Source organism: Rhinolophus ferrumequinum, chromosome 11 (genome assembly GCF_004115265.2).
Source record: "Rhinolophus ferrumequinum isolate MPI-CBG mRhiFer1 chromosome 11, mRhiFer1_v1.p, whole genome shotgun sequence".
Lineage (NCBI taxonomy): Eukaryota > Metazoa > Chordata > Mammalia > Chiroptera > Rhinolophidae > Rhinolophus > Rhinolophus ferrumequinum.
The window spans coordinates 79,692,906-79,714,490 of NC_046294.1; the positions used below are offsets into that span (position 1 = coordinate 79,692,906).

Genomic DNA, 21,585 nt, shown 5'->3' on the forward strand with positions numbered 1-21,585 from the left:
TTAAAAAGAAAAAAAAACATTTTCTGAGCAGGTAATGCCTTATAAACTCAAAATGCCAATGTTTGAATACAGAGGTACACATTATATCCTTGGCATTCATTTGGATGAATGTTCTACCTAAGTCTTTCAAAATGTCCCATTGTCTGACTTTAATTAGCCCTCTGTCCTGCCCTGTTTAGAGAACTGAACCACATTTCCAAGGCTTTCTATGTTCCCCACCCAACCACCTGCTCCTTCACAATTGGAGAAATTAATAATAATAATAATAATAATAAAGGTGAATCTTTTGCAAGCAACTTATTTTTTCAGCTGTTCTATTGGTCCTGTCATTTTGTTTTGTTTTTGTTTTTTTTTAACGTCATGAAATTTAAAATATTTCCTGGTGGGGAATTTTTTCACACAGCTTGAAAAAATAATCAGGTTTGCAGCACAACAGCCGTGGCAAGTCCATCTGGCTGGCCTGAAGTTCTGCAGATTCTGTGACAGGCAAAGTATGCAGGACCACTTACCAACGTGCATCCCAGTGGCTCCTGTTATTCTAACTTAGCTACATAAATATAAAAAGGATTCCAAAAGCACACGAAGACCCAGGGGTAAAAAATTTAAAAAAAAAAAAAATGTGTTTCAATTTGTAACAGGCAACAGAAAACAGAAATCACTTCCTCACAGAGACAGCCTGGGCGTAATTTTGTGCCAAGCAGGAGAGTTTTAACAGTAAAATTTCAAGAAACTGTCAGAAAGTTGGAATTCTGTAACCATGCTAGCTTTCCAAAGGACATAAAATAGTTTATATAACAGAAACTTTTTTTTTAAGACCCTTGGAATCATAGTTTTGTTGTTTTTAAAAATGAGATTTACAATAAATATACAATTCTGTTTTTTAAACCTTTATTAGCTAGTTGTTTTAATTACAGAAACAATGCATGGTACAATTTCAAACAGAACAAAAAAGTATAAAGTGAAAAGCAGAAGTCTGTTGACCTCCCTGACATCTCCTCCTACTTCCCAGGAGTCACCACACTAAGTTTCATGTACAATCTTCCAAAATTTTGCTATGATGTTAAATTAGAAAGAAATTAAGTTGTTGCACCAAGTTAATGAACATGAAAATCTATGTTAGATATTTACATTCATGATTACAAAATGCATAAATTAATGTTTTCGTGGTAAATCCCCCAGAGAGACTTTAAACATGTCTTTTAGTCTTCATTTTACCTCTATACATTTGAAGGCCTTAAACAAATCACTTAATCCTGTTTTATGGCAATTACATGATACCTGCTGATGCTGAAGCTAGGGATAATGCAAAGAAGATGCTCAAAAACAGATGAGCTCTTCCTTTGGGAGCTAAATCCCCTATAGTCAAGGCTCTGTGGGGACAAGGGAAATGTTTCTAAGGATATACGCTTCAATATTCCTTCCTCATAAATTCTTATTGGCCTTGGGATTGGACTTATACAATATACTATTAAATCATTTAAGAATGTCAGTTTTTTCTTTGTAAATAGAGCAGTATGAGGAAGACCAGCTAGTCCCCTCTTTACACAGGTATCAGTGGGGGAGGTTGGCGATAAAGACGGAAAGAGAGAAAGAACCCTGGGAATTGGTACAACTGGGACAGGTGGCCAGCAGCCCTCAGCACCAACAGGGCAAGTATCAGCCCTTGGCAGTCTCCAAAACAAAGTCAGATAGAGGTGGATGTAAACATCACCTGCTAGCCTCCTGAAACCCCGCCCCTAACGAGAGCCCATCAGACCCTGATCACTGAACCTCTGTTCAACTACAATAGCAGATACTGACCCCACCAGCCATTCCTGACCCGTCATTTTCAGCACCAGATTAAATTACCTAGAATGCCACTTTCACCATGTCTACATCGCTAAGAAACTTCTAAAGGACCCTTGCCTGCTACCGGGCAAACAACAAAGCTCCTCAGCATAGCTCAAAAAAGCTTCTCGTAACCTGGCTTCCACACTCTCCTCCAGCTTCTCTTCAGCTTTTCTGTCTGCACACTTCCCGCACACATTCTGTGACATGCTATGCACACACTCAAGCCTTGCCTTGCTCCCCAACCCCTGATCCTATCTGCTTACTGATTTCCTTTCATGCTGCAAAACTGGACTCAGATATCACCTACAGTAGGATGTGTCCCATCACCTTCCCCCAAGACAGCCACTCCCTACTCTCATCCGTACACCTCACCGCCTACCTACACTAAATACAGGAATCCACTAAATTGGAATCCAGCCCACGTCACTTACTAGCTTTGTGACTTTGGACAAGTCCTTTATACTGCCTATTAGTTTTCTGATCTGTAGTCTAGAGATAATAACTTCCAAAAATCTTTGTCATTGGTTAACAGTGAAGATTTAATGAAATAATGCATGTAAATCATTTAGCACAGTGCAAAATACACAAATGTTAATTGTTACTGAATATGGGAAAACACACTAATATATGTAAAGTACCTGACACAGAGTCTGTCATGAAGTAGGTATTGATGAAATGCTAGTCCTCTTAACCCTTATCTTTATTATCGCACCAATTATGTATACATTTATGCAATTGTGTTCCTTATGAAACTGTGTGCTCCCTAAGAACAAAATCCATGCCTTACTCCTTTTTGTATTTCTGGAAATTACCACAATACTGATATATAATAGACACACAATACATTTTTATTTAATAAATTAAATGAAACTTCTGCTCCTGACAAACCAACTTGCTTGTTATTCCTTCAAGAATGAGAGGCGGATGTGCTTTCCCACCTCTGTGCTTGGTTCACAAAATTCCTTGCATCTAGGAGCTTCCTTTCTCTTCTCTGTGTCCTCTTATCTTCAGTACCCAAATCCTCAGCACAGTGATATCTCCCCTTATCTGACTTCTAGAGTATGTATAGCATGGACCACGCACCTGGAAACTCGGTACCTGCTGTTCTGCCATGAGCTACTTTTTCCTGGGTATGTCTGTATCAGTTACCTATTGCTGCATAAGAACCCCCCAAACCTTAGTAGTTGATAATAATGGTTTATGATTTCTCAGAGTTCTCTGGGTTGACTGGGCATTTCTCTGCTGGTATCCCCAGGGCTCACTCATACAGTTGCATGTAGCTGGAGAATCAGCCATGCTGGAAAGTACAAGATAGCTCCTTCACACACCTGCAAGTTGGTGCTAGCCATAAGCATGGGTGCCTGGATTCACTCCCAAGTCATTCATCCTCCAGGAGGTTAGACTAGCTTCCTTAAGAGGAAATTGTAATGCAGCATTTAAAGCAAGCAAAGGTAAAAGCTGCAAATCCTCTTGAATCCTAGACTCTGAAACTCACCCAGCATCACCTCTGCCACATTCGATTAGTCAAAGCAAGTCACAAAACCATCCCAGATTCAAGGGGTAAAGGTATAGATTCCACTACTTGATGGAAGGAGCTGCAAAAAAAAATTGTGGTCAAATTTAACCAACCACAAATGGCTTGTGTCCCTGAGTAGATCCTAATCTAAGCTGTTTGGTTGCATTCTTTCTAGCACCTGCGAATTTCAGCACTGTGCCTTGCACATCAGAGGTGCCCAGTAAATATCTGTGATCTGATAGAAGGCTACTGCAGAGAACCTGCTTGTTATGTCAATGGCAGGTTAAGGGAGCATAAGTTTGGGAGTCAGAGAGATTGGGTTTAAATCCTAGTTTTGTAATTTACTAGATGGGTAACTTGGGACATATTACTTAACTTCCCTGTGCTTTCCTCTTTTGTAAACCTGAAATGATAATAACTACTTTATAATAAGATAACATTATGTAAAACACCTGGCACATGGTGGATGCTTCCAACTGTAGTTCCTATTCATTATGGAGGATTCTTTCTAATTATGATTAAACTACTATGTAACTCAGATAAATGGTCCAGAAATCAAGCTTTGCAAAACTAATAAGATATAGTAGAACAGGCTCGGTATAGTTTAGTCACTGTATAAGATTTCACACCAGTCAGAATGCCCCTGGTCCTACTACATTAACTAAGGCATCTAATTCTCTTTGTCTATTTTCTTCTGGAGGAAAAAGGTATTTCAGCTTAACATTGGGTACCCATATAAAGGCTAACTGTGTTACCTCCAGCATTAACTTTTCATTCATTTCAAAGCTAGAGGAAAATCGTATGACCTATTGTGTGTCTAAATTCAGATATTAAAACATGGTTTTAGAATGTTCAGTATGATATCATCACTTCCACTTCTCTGCCAACCATAGATATAATGACAGTGAGAAATTAGATAATAAAATACTGCGACTTCTTTGAAAAGGGACCCCAGTTATTCACAAGTGGTTATGATTATTATTATTATTATTTAAGCAGTAATAGCAATATATTTAAATTTAAAGAGACACTTTCTAAACTATATAGTCAGAATTTTTAAAATATATTACACAGCCCGAGTGACAAATCTTTTACTAGTCAGAGATCTCTCCCTTAGTACATTTCAATATATTCCTTCAACTAAGTTGGCACCTAAAAATATTATAGGGTCATAAAAATGACTATAAATGTACTCAAAGGAAACTCTTATCACTTTACCACCTTGGTGACCTAATACTTCAAATTAATCCATTTTCATTGAGGGGCTTTTGGGGCAGCTGTGAGGCTGCTGTGTTAGCTACAGGAAGTTGCAGACTGGCAAATTTCATTCAAATATAAACCTCTAAATTTGGCTACCTGGCATTGCAGGATCCTGTTGTTTGCAGTATGCAAAATAAAAATTATATACCGTCTCATTTGGTCAAAAGTTATGAGCTGTTCAATATTAATTTCAATATTATTTCTGGAGGGTTCATATGGTGAGAGGCAACTGTGTGAGTATAATATTTTGCACAAGGAAGAAAGGAATGTGTTTTCCCTTCACATGAGCAATGACAACTAGTGCTCATGCTGAAGGCTCGTGTTTCAGGCTGTTCTTTCTTAACCTATAAAATCTGGAAATGGGATGGAGGAGTAAGTACCAGCTCTTCAATCTGTCCAGTAAAATCCTTCCCAGTCCCAATGGAGGCCCTTTAAAAGTCTTCCATGTTCTGTGAGATTAACTGAAGTGACGCATTATCATTGTTTTTATATCTATCGATCTGTTTCCCAGGATGTCATAGAGAGGGCAGCACTAATTACAGCTAGAAAATAATTAATTTTATGGAAATATTTTATATCATGCTTTTGATGGTGGGTTACAGAAGTTTGTCAAATTTCTCATTCATCAAACTGTACACTTAAAATTTGTGAATTTTATTATATTAAATTATACCTCAATAAACCTGACCACTCAAAAAATTGAGTATCCCCTGAAAGACTAAGGAGATAGGTAGATGATAGATAAATAGATAGATAGATAGATAGATAGATAGATAGATAGATAGATAGATAGATAGATACCAGACAGAGAAGTATAAATCCAACTCAATCATCTTTGTGAGCTTTTATATAATTATATGATCCCTCTGGATTAGTACAAAGCCTCCTTTGTACTAAAATTTTTTTAACTATGATGATTTCTTATTTTTACTTTTGAATTATTAAAATGCTTAGAAGGCAAAAGGTCCTAATTTGATCCTACCCACCACCACCACCCACCTCTCCTGCAGGGGAACTTGGGTTATTCTCTCTGTGCTTCAGTTTCCTCATCATTAAGATGAGAATCATACTATCACCTTATCTTCTGGGGTTTTTGTGATAATTAAATGAAATAATGCCTATAACACATTTGGCCATGTGCCAAACAATGTGTTTGTGAAATTACTACAAGTATGTGCTTACGAATTACTTCTATTATAACTTAAACCTCTGCTGGAAAATGTTGGAAATCATGGAAAAATAAAAGGTTTTGTACTGTGTAAAAACCAGGAGGATATCTACATCTAGTTTTAATATTTAGGGATTCAACTCTGTTTCAGGCAGACTAGACAGTCTAGTGGTGGGGAGATCTCACTACAACAAGACTGGATCCTGCATAAAACACATTTTACTGAATTGTTGAGCTGGCAGGAAGTAAGACGTGGGCGATTGGGGAAAGATTTGAGCAAAAATTAAAATACTGTATGATAAGAAGGTGATCACACCAAGAAAGCCTAATTTGTCACCATTTTCAAAATTTCATCAAATTGTACACTTACAACCTGAATTTCATTGTGTATAAATTATACCTCAATAAAGCTGACCCCCCTGAAAACAGAGTATCCACTGAAGGACTAAGGACACCTGTCCCTGAGGCCAGGTGTCCAAATTAGTTTTATGTATGAAGACTGGTCTTTGAACTGTTCTTGCCAAGGTAAAGTTGCTGAACCTAGGACCCCAGTATTAAGCTGGGAACATGGGAGGGAGCTGGCTCCCCTGAAATGCATACATAAATCTTCTGAAAAAAAGCAACCTCAATTTAGGACTCTAGATTTCCACAGATTAAGGTTAACCAGATATGAATGTCAATCAAAGATCACCAAATGCATGAAGAAACAAACCACTGTTAATGAGTGTCAGCATAAACAAACAACAATAAATTTAAATTCTCAGAACTTTCAAATATTAGAATTACCAGATACAAAATATAGAATAAGTTAATAAATAACAAACACTCAACAAGACTATCAAAAATTACCAAACATTATTAATTTTTTGAAAATGAAATGGAATTTATAAAAATGAAAAATATATAATCATTAATAATTTTAAAAACTCAATGTATGAGTGAAACAACAAGTTAACTACAGTTGAAGAAAGAATAAGTGAACTGGATGTAGAGTTGAAGAAATCTGTATCAATCTATACCAAAATATAGAACAGAGAATTATGTATATATAAAAAGTAAGGAGAGGTTAAGGGATATAGAGGATAAAAGTAAAAGGTTGAACACACATTTAAACAGAGTCCCAGAAGGAAAATAAAGGGAAGGCAATCTTTAAAAAGAGAATGGATGCAAGTTTTCCAGAACTTACGAAAAACATAAATCCTCAGACACATGGAGCTCATTCTATACCAAGCAGGATAAATGTTTTGAAATCTATCTCTAGATAAAATGAGGTGAACTTGAGGAACCTTTAAAATCAGTCAGAAAGGGAAGAAAGATTGTCACAAAGAGTAACTATAAGATTGATAGCAAACTTCTCAACAACAATCGTGGCAGCCAATCCCGGAGCGATAACTTGAAAGTGCTAAGAGAAAAATAACTATAAAGTTACAATTGTGAACCCAGCAATAGTATCTTTCAAATACAAGGGCAAAAGAAATGATATTTTCAGATAAAACTGAAACAATTTACCACCAACACCACGTACGTAAAACGAATTTTCTAAAGGATTACTTTAGAAGAAGGAAAAATGAATCTAAGTGAAAAAGTCTGGAAGAAGAGTAAGCAATGAAAATGATGAATATGTAAGTAAATCTAATACAGATTTACTTAATAAAATGATGATAATTATGATGTTTAATTTGTGTAAGTTTAATAAAAACAAGCTAAAATGGAAGCATATAACCTACACATAACTTAGGAGAACAGTAGTAAGAATTAGTGTTCTAAGGATCTTGTCTGTCAGTGGGAGGTTTAAGATATTGTCTGTAGTCTTTGTTAAATATACAAGGTAAAACTTTTTAGGTAACCATAAAGAACAGAAATAGAGTGTTTAATTTTCACAGCAGGTAGCAGGCTGTAGAAGAAACAAATACAACAGACTTCTTTTCATCATATAATAAAATCAGCTACACTCATAAATGTGAAACCTTTGTAGAGTCTTCAGGTATTAAAATTGGGTTGGGCAGGACACAGTGCGGGGAATTCCACAGTAATAATTAAACCTGGGCAGAAGGAAAAGAAGGAGTGTAAGAAGAACCTAGGGATTGTTGGTGGTGGAAGAGAAAAACAGGAAAGCTTTTACCACAGAGATGTTAAAAGCTGAAGGGGCTGTGTGAGCACAGACTGAGATGTTACCTTGCCTTGGGTAGAGGCTGGAGGCTGATGAAAGAATGGCTGACAGATGCTGAGGGGAGAACAGGATGCTGACACTTATGCCCATCAAACTGGGCATGTGGACTGCATCTCACAGGAGCCTCCTCCTGGCCCCAGCCTTGTCCAGATCAGCTTAAGAGGAACAGACAGGGAGAGAAAGTGGGAGATGTGCAATGGGACGTCTCCCCAGACAGCACTCAGGACAGCTACCACCCTGCCACACCCTTCTGACACACAAAAGGATGCTGAGGCAGAAGAAACCAGAGGGTGTAGGCCTTGGCACAGGCCATCAACAAAAGACCCAGCCAGACAGCTGGGAATTGGAAGGAAACACTGGATAACATGGGCGCTGGCAACATGGGGAAATGTGCCCAAACACAAGTGCTTCCGTAATTAATCACTGCCTCCTTTCCTTTCCATGCAAGGCGCCTGCTCGACGGCTGCCTGACTCCACCTGCCCAACAGTTCCCCTGTGCCACTAAAAAGTGTTAACTTATTAAACAAGAAAACACATAAATCAGAACATGTTTAGAAGAATATATCATAGATTTGAAGGATATAAAAATGCATCTGGGAGATAATAGCTAACACTTATATCCTGCTTACACTATGCCAGACACTATTCTCAGTGCTTGACATATATGATCTCATTTAATCGCATGTGCCCAAGATCACACAGCTAATAAGAGGCAGAGTTGGGATTCAAACACAGACATTCTGGTTCTAGAGTCTTTACTCTTACACATTATGCTGCTTCTGAGTGGTTGGAGGCTATGTCGCCTGGAGAAGATAGAATTCCACATCGGCTCTATGAACTGAATGTTGTGTTCCCCCAGAATTCATATGTTAATAATCTAATCCCCAAATGTAACGGTATTAGGAAGTGGGGCCTTTGGGAGGTGATTGTGTCGTGAAGGCGGAGCCCTCAGGAATGCGATCAGTGTGCTTATAAGGGACACATGAGAAAAATGATCTCTCTGCCACATGAAGACACAGGAGGAGACAAGCCATCTGCAAACCTCCCCAAGAACCCGACCATGCTGGCGCCTTGATATCAAGCCTCCAGAAATGTTGTTGTTGAGAAATGTTGTTAAGCCACTCAGTCTATGACATTTGTTATAGCAGCCCGAACTGATTCAGACAGTTGGGAAATGATGGGTTGTCTTGAAATATTTGAAGGGCCGTAATGGAAGAAAGGTTAAACTTCTTCCGTATGGACTAAAGAGATTGTAATTTTAAAAGTGACCCTCTTCAGCCTACTTTGTAACAGTCAGAGGACCCCAAAGAAGAAATGGGCTTTCTCAAGGGGTGCTTATTTCTTCATCACTAGAAGCTAAATGCACCCAGTGTTAATAATGTGGAGAGGATTTCATCATTGAATGAGTGGTTGGATGAGACTCTGTAAAATCTCTTCCATGCTTTGAGAGTCTATAGTACTGGGAGCGTCAGGGCTAAGAGCTCAGATCCATAGAACTAGATGTTGAGGACTCTTAACTTTTATAACAGCTACATTTACCACTGAACTTTGTTCCTGAGCATCTTGAAGCCAGAATTTGCATTTGAGTGTTTTAAAACTCTACCCACCTGGGTACCCTTCCTTCAGAGGTCAGCGTATGCATCACCTCCTCCATCCCTAATACGAGTTTAGGTGCCTTCCTCCCCTCCATCTTTCCCCAACCATGCCACTTCTCACACTGTAGTGAACTGTCTGTTTCATCATCCATCATTCCCTGTATTAATTTCCTAAGGCTGAAGTAACAAGTTACCCCAAAAAGAGTGGCTTAAAACAACAACAGATATTTATTGTTTCACAATTCTGGAGACTAGAAATCCAAAATCGATGTGTTGGCGGGGCCAGCTTCCCTCTGACGGCTCATGCTTCCTTGCCTCTTCCTAGCTTCTGGTGGTTGCTGACAATCCTTGGCATTCCTCAGCTTGAGGTTGCATCACTGACATTTCTGAGTCTGTCTTCACGTGGCCTTCTCCCCTCTGAGCCTATGTCTCTGTGTGTCTCTCTCTTCTTATAAGGACACCAGTCATGTTGGACTTAGGGCCCCTCTAATCCAGTATGACCTCATCTTAATTTAACTAGTTACATCTTCAAATATCCTGTTTCCAAATAAAGTCAAATTCACAAGTACTGCGGGTTACAACCTCAATACATCTTTTGCAGGGACAGAATTCAATCAACATCCCCCAGCCTCTCATGCTCAATAGACTGTAGCTCTTTGAAGACTGTATCTTTATTCCACATATTTTTATTATGTTGACTATGAACCACACTGTTCTGGGCACTGAGGACAAGTCACAGTCAAGGTCCTGACCCTTGGTGGAATTTCAGTTCTATGTGGAGGCAAATAGCAAAAAAGTGGTCATGCAATGTTGAAGCCTAATGTCAAGCATATGTAGATAGATAGATAGATAGATAGATAGATAGATAGATAGATAGATAGATAGATAGATAGATGATAGATAGTGCAAACTGTAAAAAACAAAGGATAAATTATTCTATTTCATCTAGCTGGTGGTTTTTCGCATGTTTACCAGAATCTAAAATTTTGCTTTCCTCTCTGTCCCTTGTAAAACTTGCTTCTCTGGAACTTGCTTTCTTATTCTCAATTGACTCCCCCCACCTTAACACCTCAAATAACATTTCTTAGTATCAGAAAATAAAGCTTGTAAAATACATTTCTAATCTTTTTTTTAATTCAAACTTGCGATTAAAGAAGAAACACTTGCTCTTTTTTGCTTCCAGGGCAGTGTCAGTTCCTCTCCAGCTGCATTTGTCCAGATGCCAGGTGAGTAGTTCAGTTCAACGAGCGATTCATTCATTCCCCTTTGAGTTTTCATGGGACGTTTGAGCTTCCATTATTTTATAGCTGTCTTACACAGCACTTTCAAAATTTGGCTTCTTTAAAATAATTGTCTTTAAAATATAAAATCAATGAAGACAGACCTAATTCAGTCATTCTTGAATTTAGAATTCAGTCTGTCTTGAAGGCAGCCTTTTGATCTCCTGCCTAGCAGAAGCTTATGGGGGAAAAGCAATAGCATTTAGGCCCTTGATACAATTTTAAAATGTCTAAAATTTTGGTACCATGATCCGATGGATTAAGGACCTGCTTTAGAATGCAAAAAGAAAGACCTGTGGGCAGATAAAAGAACTGCCATTTATTGGGCGCTCTCTGTTTGTCAGGCACTGAGTTAGGCATCTTGTATTCATTTCAATATGTCTTTTTCATTAAATACTCCAGGGAGGATAAAAAAAAAAAAGGGGTGCATTCTTCATAACAGTGTTGGGCGCTCTCATGTGCACACTCACACATGTACATAGACACACACATTCCTTCCAGCAGAGGCATAGGCTTTCTCGATAATTTTAGTAACTTTCAGAGATGGATAAGGGAAAACAATGAGAGTAGTAGAAGATCCCACATGTTTGAATGTCTCTCCGTTGTTTCCCAATCACATTTACTGTCACTGGAATCGGCTCCCTTCTATTGAAGAAAATTTCTGCAGCTTCTCTTACCATCTACAATTATTCTCCCTCTTTTTAAGGAGAAAAATATATGCTTAAGAGAGCAGTGGGTTTTTTCTTTGTGATTGTTTTTATTCAGAAGTTGGAAATATAGACACTAAGACCCCAAAAGCCTTAATTACATAGTCTTTATTCTGTTCTCAGCCTTAACCACTCCTATGGATATAAATTCATGGTGTGAAACAGAACCTTGATTATTGATATTAATTTTCATTTGCTCCAATTTTTTTTCTAGGGAAGTAATGCTTATGATAAACCCCTAACTGCAGCTTTCAAATTCATGAACAGATTAGAGGTTTGGGGCTATAAAACTTAAGATGAAAGCGGGGTGAGTAGAACCGTGCTATAAGTTTCTACGAGGGCTTTTGATTTCTTCTTCTGAATTAATAAATTTACATGTAATTGCTGAACACAGTATTAAATACTGGGTTTACAGAAAATGTATAAGACATAAGCTCGGCCCCCGTGGAATCTGCAGGTTCATTGGAAAGAGGGTTGTAGCTCAGGTGAGAGAGTAGGGAATATAATACGAAATGCCACATCATGTGTCAAGTGCCAGAGTGCTGTCTGTGTAGAGTAATGTATGACGGAGTCATGGTAACAAGGGACAGGCATCCTGATGAATCTGACTTCCTACAGTAGAGAGGGCGGAGTGGGCAGAGACAAAGCTCAGAAGTGGTCCACTGTTGTTGGGGGAGGTCAGAAAGTCAAGCATGTGCATCTTCCTCCCAGCTCAGCCCTTTTGTGGCCTCAGGATGTAGGTTTTAGCTAATTAGACCACATCAGCCACCAGGTGGAAACAATCTGTTTTATAGACCTTGATTGAGTCCATGCCCCTGAACATGTAAATATAACTGTGTTTCTTGCTACAGCTGAGCTATAGAGTCAGAAAGTCTTTAGGAAACACATCTCTTCCCTTCTGTGTCCACTGGCCTTTCCTTAAATAACACTCTTCTTAGTTTCAGTTTCTTCCCGTTTTCACCAAGGGAAACTTTCTGTGCCAGGCATTCTCTCCCCAAACTTGCAGTGCCCAGGTGAGCTGAGTGAGAGACTCAGTATGGCCACAAGAGGGCAGCAAATAACATGAGACTCCTCAAAGCCAGGAAACACTTTTTGTGGTCCTCCAACTTGGCTAAACAGAAGCCATTACCATCCCAAAGCAAGCAAGCCATGTCTGCTACGTAGGTGCAAGACACAGGTGTCAAAAGTCAGTCAGATTAGAAAGAATTAGAAAAATAGAGTACAACCTGCCTCGGATTGAGGGTGGGGTCATAGTATCACCTTATCTAAAGATACTGAATCTCAGATAACATGCCCAGAAGCAGCTTCTTGTTAATGGTCCTGTGTCTATGAGGACAAAGCTCGAAGCTGTGGAAAAGATGCTTCATCCGATAAAATGTAAATGCCAAGGGATTCTTCTCTGGTTAAGCCCAACCCCTCTCGAGCACAGTGCATGGTACTCAGAAGGGACACAGAAAATGTATGTTGAGGGAGTGAATGATTGAACAGTTATTGGACCATCTAAAGGGAACTCATCCCCAAAAGGCAGAGGAACTTTAAACATATCAGTTATTTGGGCTGGACCAGTTAAAAGAGGTAATCCAGCAGTATTTAACACTTTCAAGACATTTATCTATTTAAATGTTAGCCTTGTTGTCAGGCATATTTAAGTAACACCATCTCACAGGTGGGGAAAGGAGTTCCAACAGAGATGCCTTGACTTTCTTTCCCAAGAGGAAAGTTTTGCCTGTTTGTTTTTCATTTGCCAACAGGTTCACCGGTCATGTCAGGTTACTATGGTGTCAGACGATCTTTCTTATCGGACTCCGACTTCCACAACACCAAATTTGCAAACGACGCCTGCACCTCCAGCCTGGGGAAGCCCTTCCCCTGCGAGTCTTCGGCAGGGCAGAGCCACCCGACCCTCCTGGATTCCTACTTCCCGGAGCCCTACGGGGACCACCGAAGCCCGGCCCTGAACCCCAACACTGGTTCTCTGTTTAGCGCCTCGCCCCTGCCGCCGCTCCTGCCGCCGCCCTTCCCCAGTGACCCCACGCACTTGGTGCTGGTGAGTAAGCAGGTATTTCACGGTTAGGGAGTAAGGTCATGCAGCGCTGGGCAGGCATCCCATGCGCTCGGCAACCAGGCTGACGCCAGGTCTGGCTCGCTCTGGAAACCAGAGAGTCTGCTCCGCAGCAGTCCCGGGAGATGCCAGGACAGCACGTACTGCCAGGATACACGCCTAAGGGGCCTTCCACAACCCTCCGTACCACCCACTCCAGCAAGAGGGTCTATCTAGGGATCCGGAGAGGACAACTGATAGGGCAGGATTTCTATCCATTTTGTTCATACTCTATTGGTTTTGCCAGATGTTCCCCCATCATTCCCCCAGCGCCTAAGGAAACAGCCCTGAAATTACACCTCAGACACGACTAGGCTTTAATCTTCCAGGGCAGGTACATCCGGACTGCTCTTGCCCTTCCGGTCCCCTGCCTCCCCATCCCCAACGTTTCTACCTTATAGAACCTTGTTCTCTCGCAATCCTTTCAAAGAGGTGAGATCTTAAAGATCTGAAGAACACTAACACCCTTCTTGCAGAAAACTGTAAAGCCTCCAACCACAAAGGAATGAATCTCTAAAGATCGGATTTTAGACAAAACGGGGTTGTGTGGGGATTAACATTATTGAGTACCTACTCCAGCCGGGAACTTTTATGTGCCTTTGTTCATTTAATATTTGCAACATCTGAGGATGCAGTTATTAAAGCCCCATTTTACAGATAAACTAAGTGAGGTGCTCAATCAGGAAGGCCGTAAGTGGCACAGCCATGAGTTAAACCCAAAATCCTTCCAGCTCCAAAGATGTTCCTACCTCTTAGCTGAGTGCACCGTGGCCCTACCAGCCCATTCAAAAGCCCATCACGTAGTTTAGAGGCCCCCTCCTTCCAGGAGCAGCTGGCCTGACTTTCCCACTGTGGAAAGGGCATTCTAGGACCCCAAGTATTGTGACGCTCAAAAAGAATGCTTGACATAAGTGCATTGCAAATGTCAAAATACTGTATAAATGTTCGTTTTATTATTCTTGTAGTTTACTCATTTAATGTTGTTTTCTAGGGAAAGGAATCTTAATGCAAACAGGGAATTCAATTCTAGAGTAAGAAGGGAACTAAAACTTTCACTTCTGGTGTCAATCACCAGAGGGAAAGGCTGTGTGGTAAGAAGGCTTTAGCAGAGGGAGGACTCCAAGTCCAGCAACACCCAGGTTGGAGAGGAAATCTGTCCGCAACAGAGTATCGTCTGATGACTAACCCTGGTGACCTTTCCATTCTCCTCAGAGGGACTCATGGGAGCAAACAGTGACGGATGGTCTCAGCCAGCCGGACCCTATGTCCACCGATGTCCTGCAGACCTTGCCACCCAGCACAAGTTGCCTCTCCCAGCTGGAATCAGGGAGCACCACCCAGCACAGGAGCTCGAGCTGGGGGCCCCCCCTAGCTGGAGCTCAGTCCTACTCACTGCATTCGCTGGAAGATCTGTACCATACACCAGGGTACCCCACCCCGCCCCCCTACCCTTTCACCCCTTTCACAACAATGTCCAACGACCTACAACCCAAGGTGGTGCCCCTCTCCCCAGATGAGGGGGCAGATGCCTCTACCCTTCAGGACCCTTCTCCATGGACCAAAGAAGATGGAAGCATGGCGTGGGGGTCATATGAATGCCGCAGGGCTTACTAAGGGGAGGGGGCACCAAAGAACTTATTTACTTTTCTTTCACTTGGGTTCTGTATTCCACAGATTGGTTTTGGTGTGGCAGCTCACTCAGAACTAGATTTTCAAGATAAGCCATCATGCCACCCTTTGTTAATGGATAATGGCATTTATTTGTAATCCTCCCCATCATAACCCCACTGAAAAACAACACAAAGTTAATTGCATTTATCAGGGACCGTATTCTAACGAGACAACCTGATAGTGAAGTCTCTTTGGAACTTTAGTAACCCATTACATTCTGAATTTCCTGTTATCTTTGAAATATCATTTTTGGCACTGATATTTTTTTCTTAAATGACATTAAAAAGATTTTGCAGATCATAAAACATACTGATTTTTCTGTTCAATTTTTCTTAGTTATGAATTATGTGTGTTCTTTAGTGAAGAGAATGCATAGGGTGTAATATAGATTAGGGCATACAAAACAAACTACTTTTTATATCATGTGACTTTAAAGCATGAATCATTATATATATATATTTCTCTCCTTACAGTGGCTCGTAAAGGACCAATAAAAAATGTATCACCATATACAAATGCTTTATTGTCATTAAAGTAGGATAAGGTCAGGAGGGTATGGCTTCATAAATATATACTTTTGACTCTGCCCTAAAGCCCAAGATGTTTCAAAGTTAGGCTAATCCAAAAAACAATAAAGGCCAAAACTTACTTTGATCCATGGTAGCTGCAATTAAGCTAGACATCGTCTTTCTGATGGAATAAACCTTCCAGTTATAAGAGTGGATTAGTAAAATGGGCATTCTGTGATCAAATAAGGACCAATGCATTGTAAAGAAAATACAGAGAGCAGGACTGGGCTATCAGCAAGAAACAATGGACCGCGGAACACCAAGAAGCAAAGGGACTTTGAAGGACATATTGTCAGATGTGGGCCAGTAGCCTTACCCACAACATCCCCCATTTAAAGGAAGACCTTGGTGGTGGCTCATTGGTCAGAATTGTACAGCTCTTACTATGTATAAATGAAGAAACTGACATCTGAAGCATTCATCTGTCTCATGTAAGTCTGACTGGTGTGGATTCCTTTGCCGAGTAAGTTCCGCGAGTAATTCCCACCAAGCAGTGTGCCTGTCTGCAAGTCAAGGCCATCTAAATGCCTCGCATACACTTTGACTTTGCAATGCATGAGTCAAGGCCCACAGGTCACGCTTCCACTATTCCTCTTATCTTCCTACCACTTTCCTTTATTCCTGTAACACATTTTCTTGACCCCTGTGGTCCCTTGTGACCTAATGCCTTTTCCCTCTATCTCCTGAGGACCCAGTCCTCTCATTTTCCACCTGGTCGCCCAAAGCCCCCCAAGAGTCTTCATCAAATCCATTGTGACAGTGTCTCATGCTCTGCCTTGCTACATAGGAGTCCAGAAAACCAAATAAAGACACTAATTTACACACAGAAGTGAATAGTTCTTCTCCGGGCCTTGAAAGGTACTTCCTGGCTAAGCAAACACACTCCTAATGTACGGAAAGCTTGGATAGGGTGTCTTCCTTTACCTCACACTTCTCAGCTCCCTCCTGGGAGAGCACCTCTGCAGGAGCAGACCCAGGAGCCCTGGTGATCCTCAGCTGCTGGGCTGCACTCTCGCCGGTCCCCTGCCTCACCTCTTCCTGCCTGCCTGTGCTTTTCACCACCTGATCTTTACTTTGCCCAGTATTTGCTTTCAATGGATTGGGGGAAACTTCTACTGTGGGAGAGATAGCTGCTCTTTCTTAAATCCACTGAGACTTGAGACCTCAGTCCTGGTTCCCGGTGTCCTTGGCAGAGCCATCTGTCATCCAGTCTCACTCATACATGGACAGCAGACCCTTGCATCAGAAAGATGAGGTCTGGCCCTTTCCATAGATTTAGGGGTCTTCACAAATGTCTCAAAGTCATTTTTCTAGATTGAGTGTTTAAAAATTATAATAATTACAGCTATCTACTGCTTGCCATTTGTTACTAAGCAGCACACACATAATAATGGCTGTGTACATCATAAGTATGTGCCCACATCACTTTAACTTTTGTTTGATTATAATGCCAAATGTTAGGGATGCTCATTTCTCCTAGTTTGCTATCTTCTCATATATTATATTCATCTCTTCACAACCAGAGGGTGCATTGGCTCTCAGATAAATACAGCTCAGCAACCAGTGGTGTCCACATTCTTTTCTTCTTAAAGCATCCAACGTCTGACAAAATAAAAAAAGAGACACACACAGGCCCATACTCTATCTATAATCCATTTAAGTTATCTAGTCTAAAAGGGTTGGGGGTGGGAGGTGGTGCTAATAATTCCACATGACAAATTATTTTTAAGAATTCTATTTGGCTTGACAATGTATTTCTATATTACATACATTTCAGTTTGGTTCAGGGAATTTATAATACTGTGTGAAAACGTGAAAGCAAGCTACAAAGTTATGACAGGGAAATTAACGGTATTTCCTTGTCCCATTTCCCATTCTAATACTCTCTGTTTCCTACTGCATGCTGTGGACTAAGCACATCTTTTCATAATAATGGACCATGCCAGCATAAGAAAAAAAATGCACATTCTCTTCCTCTTCTTCCTTAAAGCTGCTGTGCTCTGACTCACAGCTGTCCTGGGGAAGCCAGAGAAAATTAGAGAGCTTGGGTTCAAAATGCCATCTCTTTCAGGTCCTTTAAGCTTTAAAGTAAGCACAAATGATGATGTCAAGTTCAAGCTACTTAAGAAAGCTGAGTAGATGGCAACGTCAAAAAGAAGCTGAAAACAAAATTTGCTTGTGCAAAAGCAATCCTTCCATAAATCACTGGAAACGGACATTATAATAGTGGTTTAAAGTGTTTATGTGTCTCTTCCCATGTTATACAAGCCCTTAAAATGAGAAAAGAAAGGCATATCTTATCTCATTTATTTAATAAACGCTCTTAAGTGAGCATTATGACTTGCTACAGCTCAGTTACTAATACAATACGCGTATAATTGTACTATTGTGGCAGGGGAAGAAGTACTCTAGTAGTGCCCTACAAGAAATTCCACAAAGGGAAAAGACTTACTAACCCCAATATTAAAATACGTATTTACCTTCATACATGCATACATACATATATAAAGCACTACTACTATCTTTTTGATCTACTATTCAAAATGTAAATCTAAACGATACACTTATAAGAAGCGAAGCATCAGTAATATATTAAAAACTGAAATAAAACAAAAACAGACTCATAGACACAGGGAACAAACTGATGGTTTCCAGAGGGGAGGAGGATGGAGGGATGGAAGGAAAGGGTGAAAGAGAGTACGTACAAACTTCCAGTTATAAAATAAATAAGCCACGGGATGTAATGTACAGCCTGGGGAAAATAATAATATTGTAATAGCTTTGTGACAGATGGTTACTACAATTATTGTGGTGATCACATCATAAGGTATATAAATGTTGAATCACTATGTTGTACACCTGACACTAATATAATATTGTATGCCAACTATATTTGAATAAAAAATAAATTTAAAAAAAGAACTGAAATAACAATTGATGTCCAAGGTTTAAGTCACTTTACATTACAATGAGTCTACCAATCACACACCATAATTATTGTGTTCTGTCTCAAGTATCCTCTCTATTCAAAACAACATGACACTGTTCCTCTTATATACCATATTTAGTAACTAGTTAGACTCTAGAGTTTAGTGCAAAATCATACATCTAGTGAAAGAGTGACTCTCTAACTAGATTTGTCAAGGGGAAGACTCATGAATGGCTCAGCAATGTATCTCCAGCATCTGGCTTAGTGCCCAGAATGTTGTAGGTGCTCAGTAAAATCTTTATTAAACTGAACTAAAACTAGACCACAAAGATGAATAACTATTTAGACCCTGATTCTGTGGGTGATGACTCTCTGAGACTGAGGTATAAGGAAACCTTCACCATGTTTAGTATTTAACATTAGCCATACTCTCTGCAAATCTGACAATAGTGGATATTGGGCTTTAGTGGTAATATATTTAAATGATCAATTTAGTATTTTTAAATGTCTCTAAGAAGGAAAATTACTGAACCTTTGAAGTAGCACAGAAAAATGTTTATATATTCATTTAGTATCTACATATACCATAATGTCAAGACATCTTATAAATAAAAGTTATTCAAAGTTTGACATTATCTCCAATGTGATTTTAAAAATATGAAAAATAGATCAGGAACTAGAATCCCCAATGATCAGGCTAAATAAACAATGAGAAAATCTTCTATAATTATGGGCAAATGATGACACCATGTTATTTTTCATCTTTGATATAAAAATGTCCTCTAATCATAACTTCTGATAAATAAGATATGTGGGTTTGTAACATGCAGTATCATTGTCAGTAAAAAATTTTACAAGTTCCAAAAGGAAAAAAAATGTAGACAAAACAAATAATATCTAAGAATTCACTCTTTTGTATTAGGAAAATTGATAGATGTTCCTACTAACCTTCTCCCTAACCAAATATCTTGAGTGGAATAATCCAAGTTTAATGCTTAATAAATTAATTTGGTCGTAAATGAACTGAACTGTGTTATTGCTTAACCATGGTAAGATATTCATAGGCTTCTATCATGGTCATCTGTAGATATGTTTTTGTATGACATATATTACATAATAAAAATGTTTTAAGCAAAAGATGAACCTTGCAAGCAGTGTCTGATGGTATTTTATTTAAATGATAAATTATTAAATGTTCACTCCCCATGGAAGCTTCTTAAGGAAAATTTAAAACTTTGAATATGTTTTATGGAAAGAGACTGACTTACTACAAATCATTACATAACCTCCACCTAATAGTCTTCCTGGTCATTTCCACACGGACCACACATTCACTCTGAGCTCAGTAACTATTTGTTTCCTCCACATTTTGGGAACTTGATATTTCCCACAAAGTTTGGTAACAGTGTCTTAAAAAGTTGAAATGACAAAAGAACTTTGCATCAATAAAGAGAGTTTAGAGTTGTAGTCAAATTTGGAGGGAATAAACTCCCCTTTTTCCTTATACTGAAAGTCTTTTCATATTCATGTGTCTAAGTTCAATAAAGTCTCCTACTTTGGGGAAAAAAATATAATGTTCTGCAATGTCATTTTGCATACAAAATCCTGCCAAAAAATTCAGTGAAAATATTCAATTTGAAACTTTAAAAAAGTGTATTCTATTTCCACTATTCTGGGTGCTGAGCGACGTTAAAAGGGTCAATGACAAAGTAAAGGGTTTCTAAGCGCAGTGTCTCTGAAATCTGAAAAACTGTAACGTATGAAGAACTAGAGAAACTACAGATGGGAAGCCTCAAAAAGAAAAGGCTTGGGGCAGGGGTGGGCATGGTAACTTTTTCAGATTTAGCACTGGGCCTGGTCAGAGTAGATAATTAGTATATGCTTGTTGAACGAACAAATGAATGAATGAAGGAATGAATGAACCCATAGAGGAGACGCAGTAGTGTAGAAGTGGGAAACAGCATTCCATGTTCCTCACAGAGCAGTTGATGACAGAAAGCAGGACTTACTTATCTTTGTATTCCGGGTATTTGATACCATGTCTGGTACACAGACGGTACTCAATTAATACCTAACTGGCATTTGGTTCATTATATTTAAAGCAGTCCAATAGTCCAATAGAACAGGCTGTGTGACAAACAGTGAGCTCCCATTTCCTCAACACACATCTACTACAGGCCAAACCAAGCAATGGAGGGAGCCTGAGGCTAGATGACCAGCACCCAAGAAGCTGAAAAAAGACTTAGTCTCTCTCAGCACCTCAAAAATCCGTTTCAACATTCAAACATCAGGATCCTATGTTACACTTTTAAGCAAGTGAGCCTGATAAAGCCTGTTGAAACCTCACATTTTTCAGCCTTGTATTAGGACCCCCAAATGATTATCGGGACATCTTAGAGGTGACAATGCCCCCAGCAAGGGGAAGAATTCCCAGTCTGAGAAGTACAAACTGTAACTAGCATAATTAACAGCTCAGACTTCCTTCTAGTCAGCCTCTTCTTCGGGGTTCTGGTGTCCCCAGTGCTTACAGAATACTCTCAAGTCAGTACGCTACACTGCCTTAGTCTCCTTGCACATCCTGATAGGAAAACAGCACATCAAAATGCTCCCACATGCACAGCACAGATGCATATTTGCATGTCTCGTAGACAGTATTTTTCCAATGTTAGTCACAATGCATTAGTGGGCCACTAAATTATCTTAGTGACCATCATAGACTTTTTCATCAATAGAATGAAATGGAAAAGATGGAAATTTTCAGAGTGCTTCATATACACAGGTGTACCCTG

The 21,585-nt window shown here is 39.6% G+C and overlaps 1 protein-coding gene across 1 annotated transcript in view; it reads left to right on the top strand.

Annotated features, from left to right (window-relative positions):
- Positions 1-15,420, top strand: part of POU2AF2 (POU class 2 homeobox associating factor 2) — a 32,828-nt gene extending 17,408 nt beyond the window's left edge. Inside the window, exons 3-5 of the mRNA XM_033121439.1 lie at positions 10,723-10,765; positions 13,278-13,573; positions 14,840-15,420. Coding sequence (XP_032977330.1) covers positions 10,723-10,765; positions 13,278-13,573; positions 14,840-15,241 — 741 coding nt within the window. The 3' untranslated portion in view covers positions 15,242-15,420. The remainder of the gene's footprint in view (positions 1-10,722; positions 10,766-13,277; positions 13,574-14,839) is intronic.
- The last annotated feature ends 6,165 nt before the right edge of the window (positions 15,421-21,585 follow it).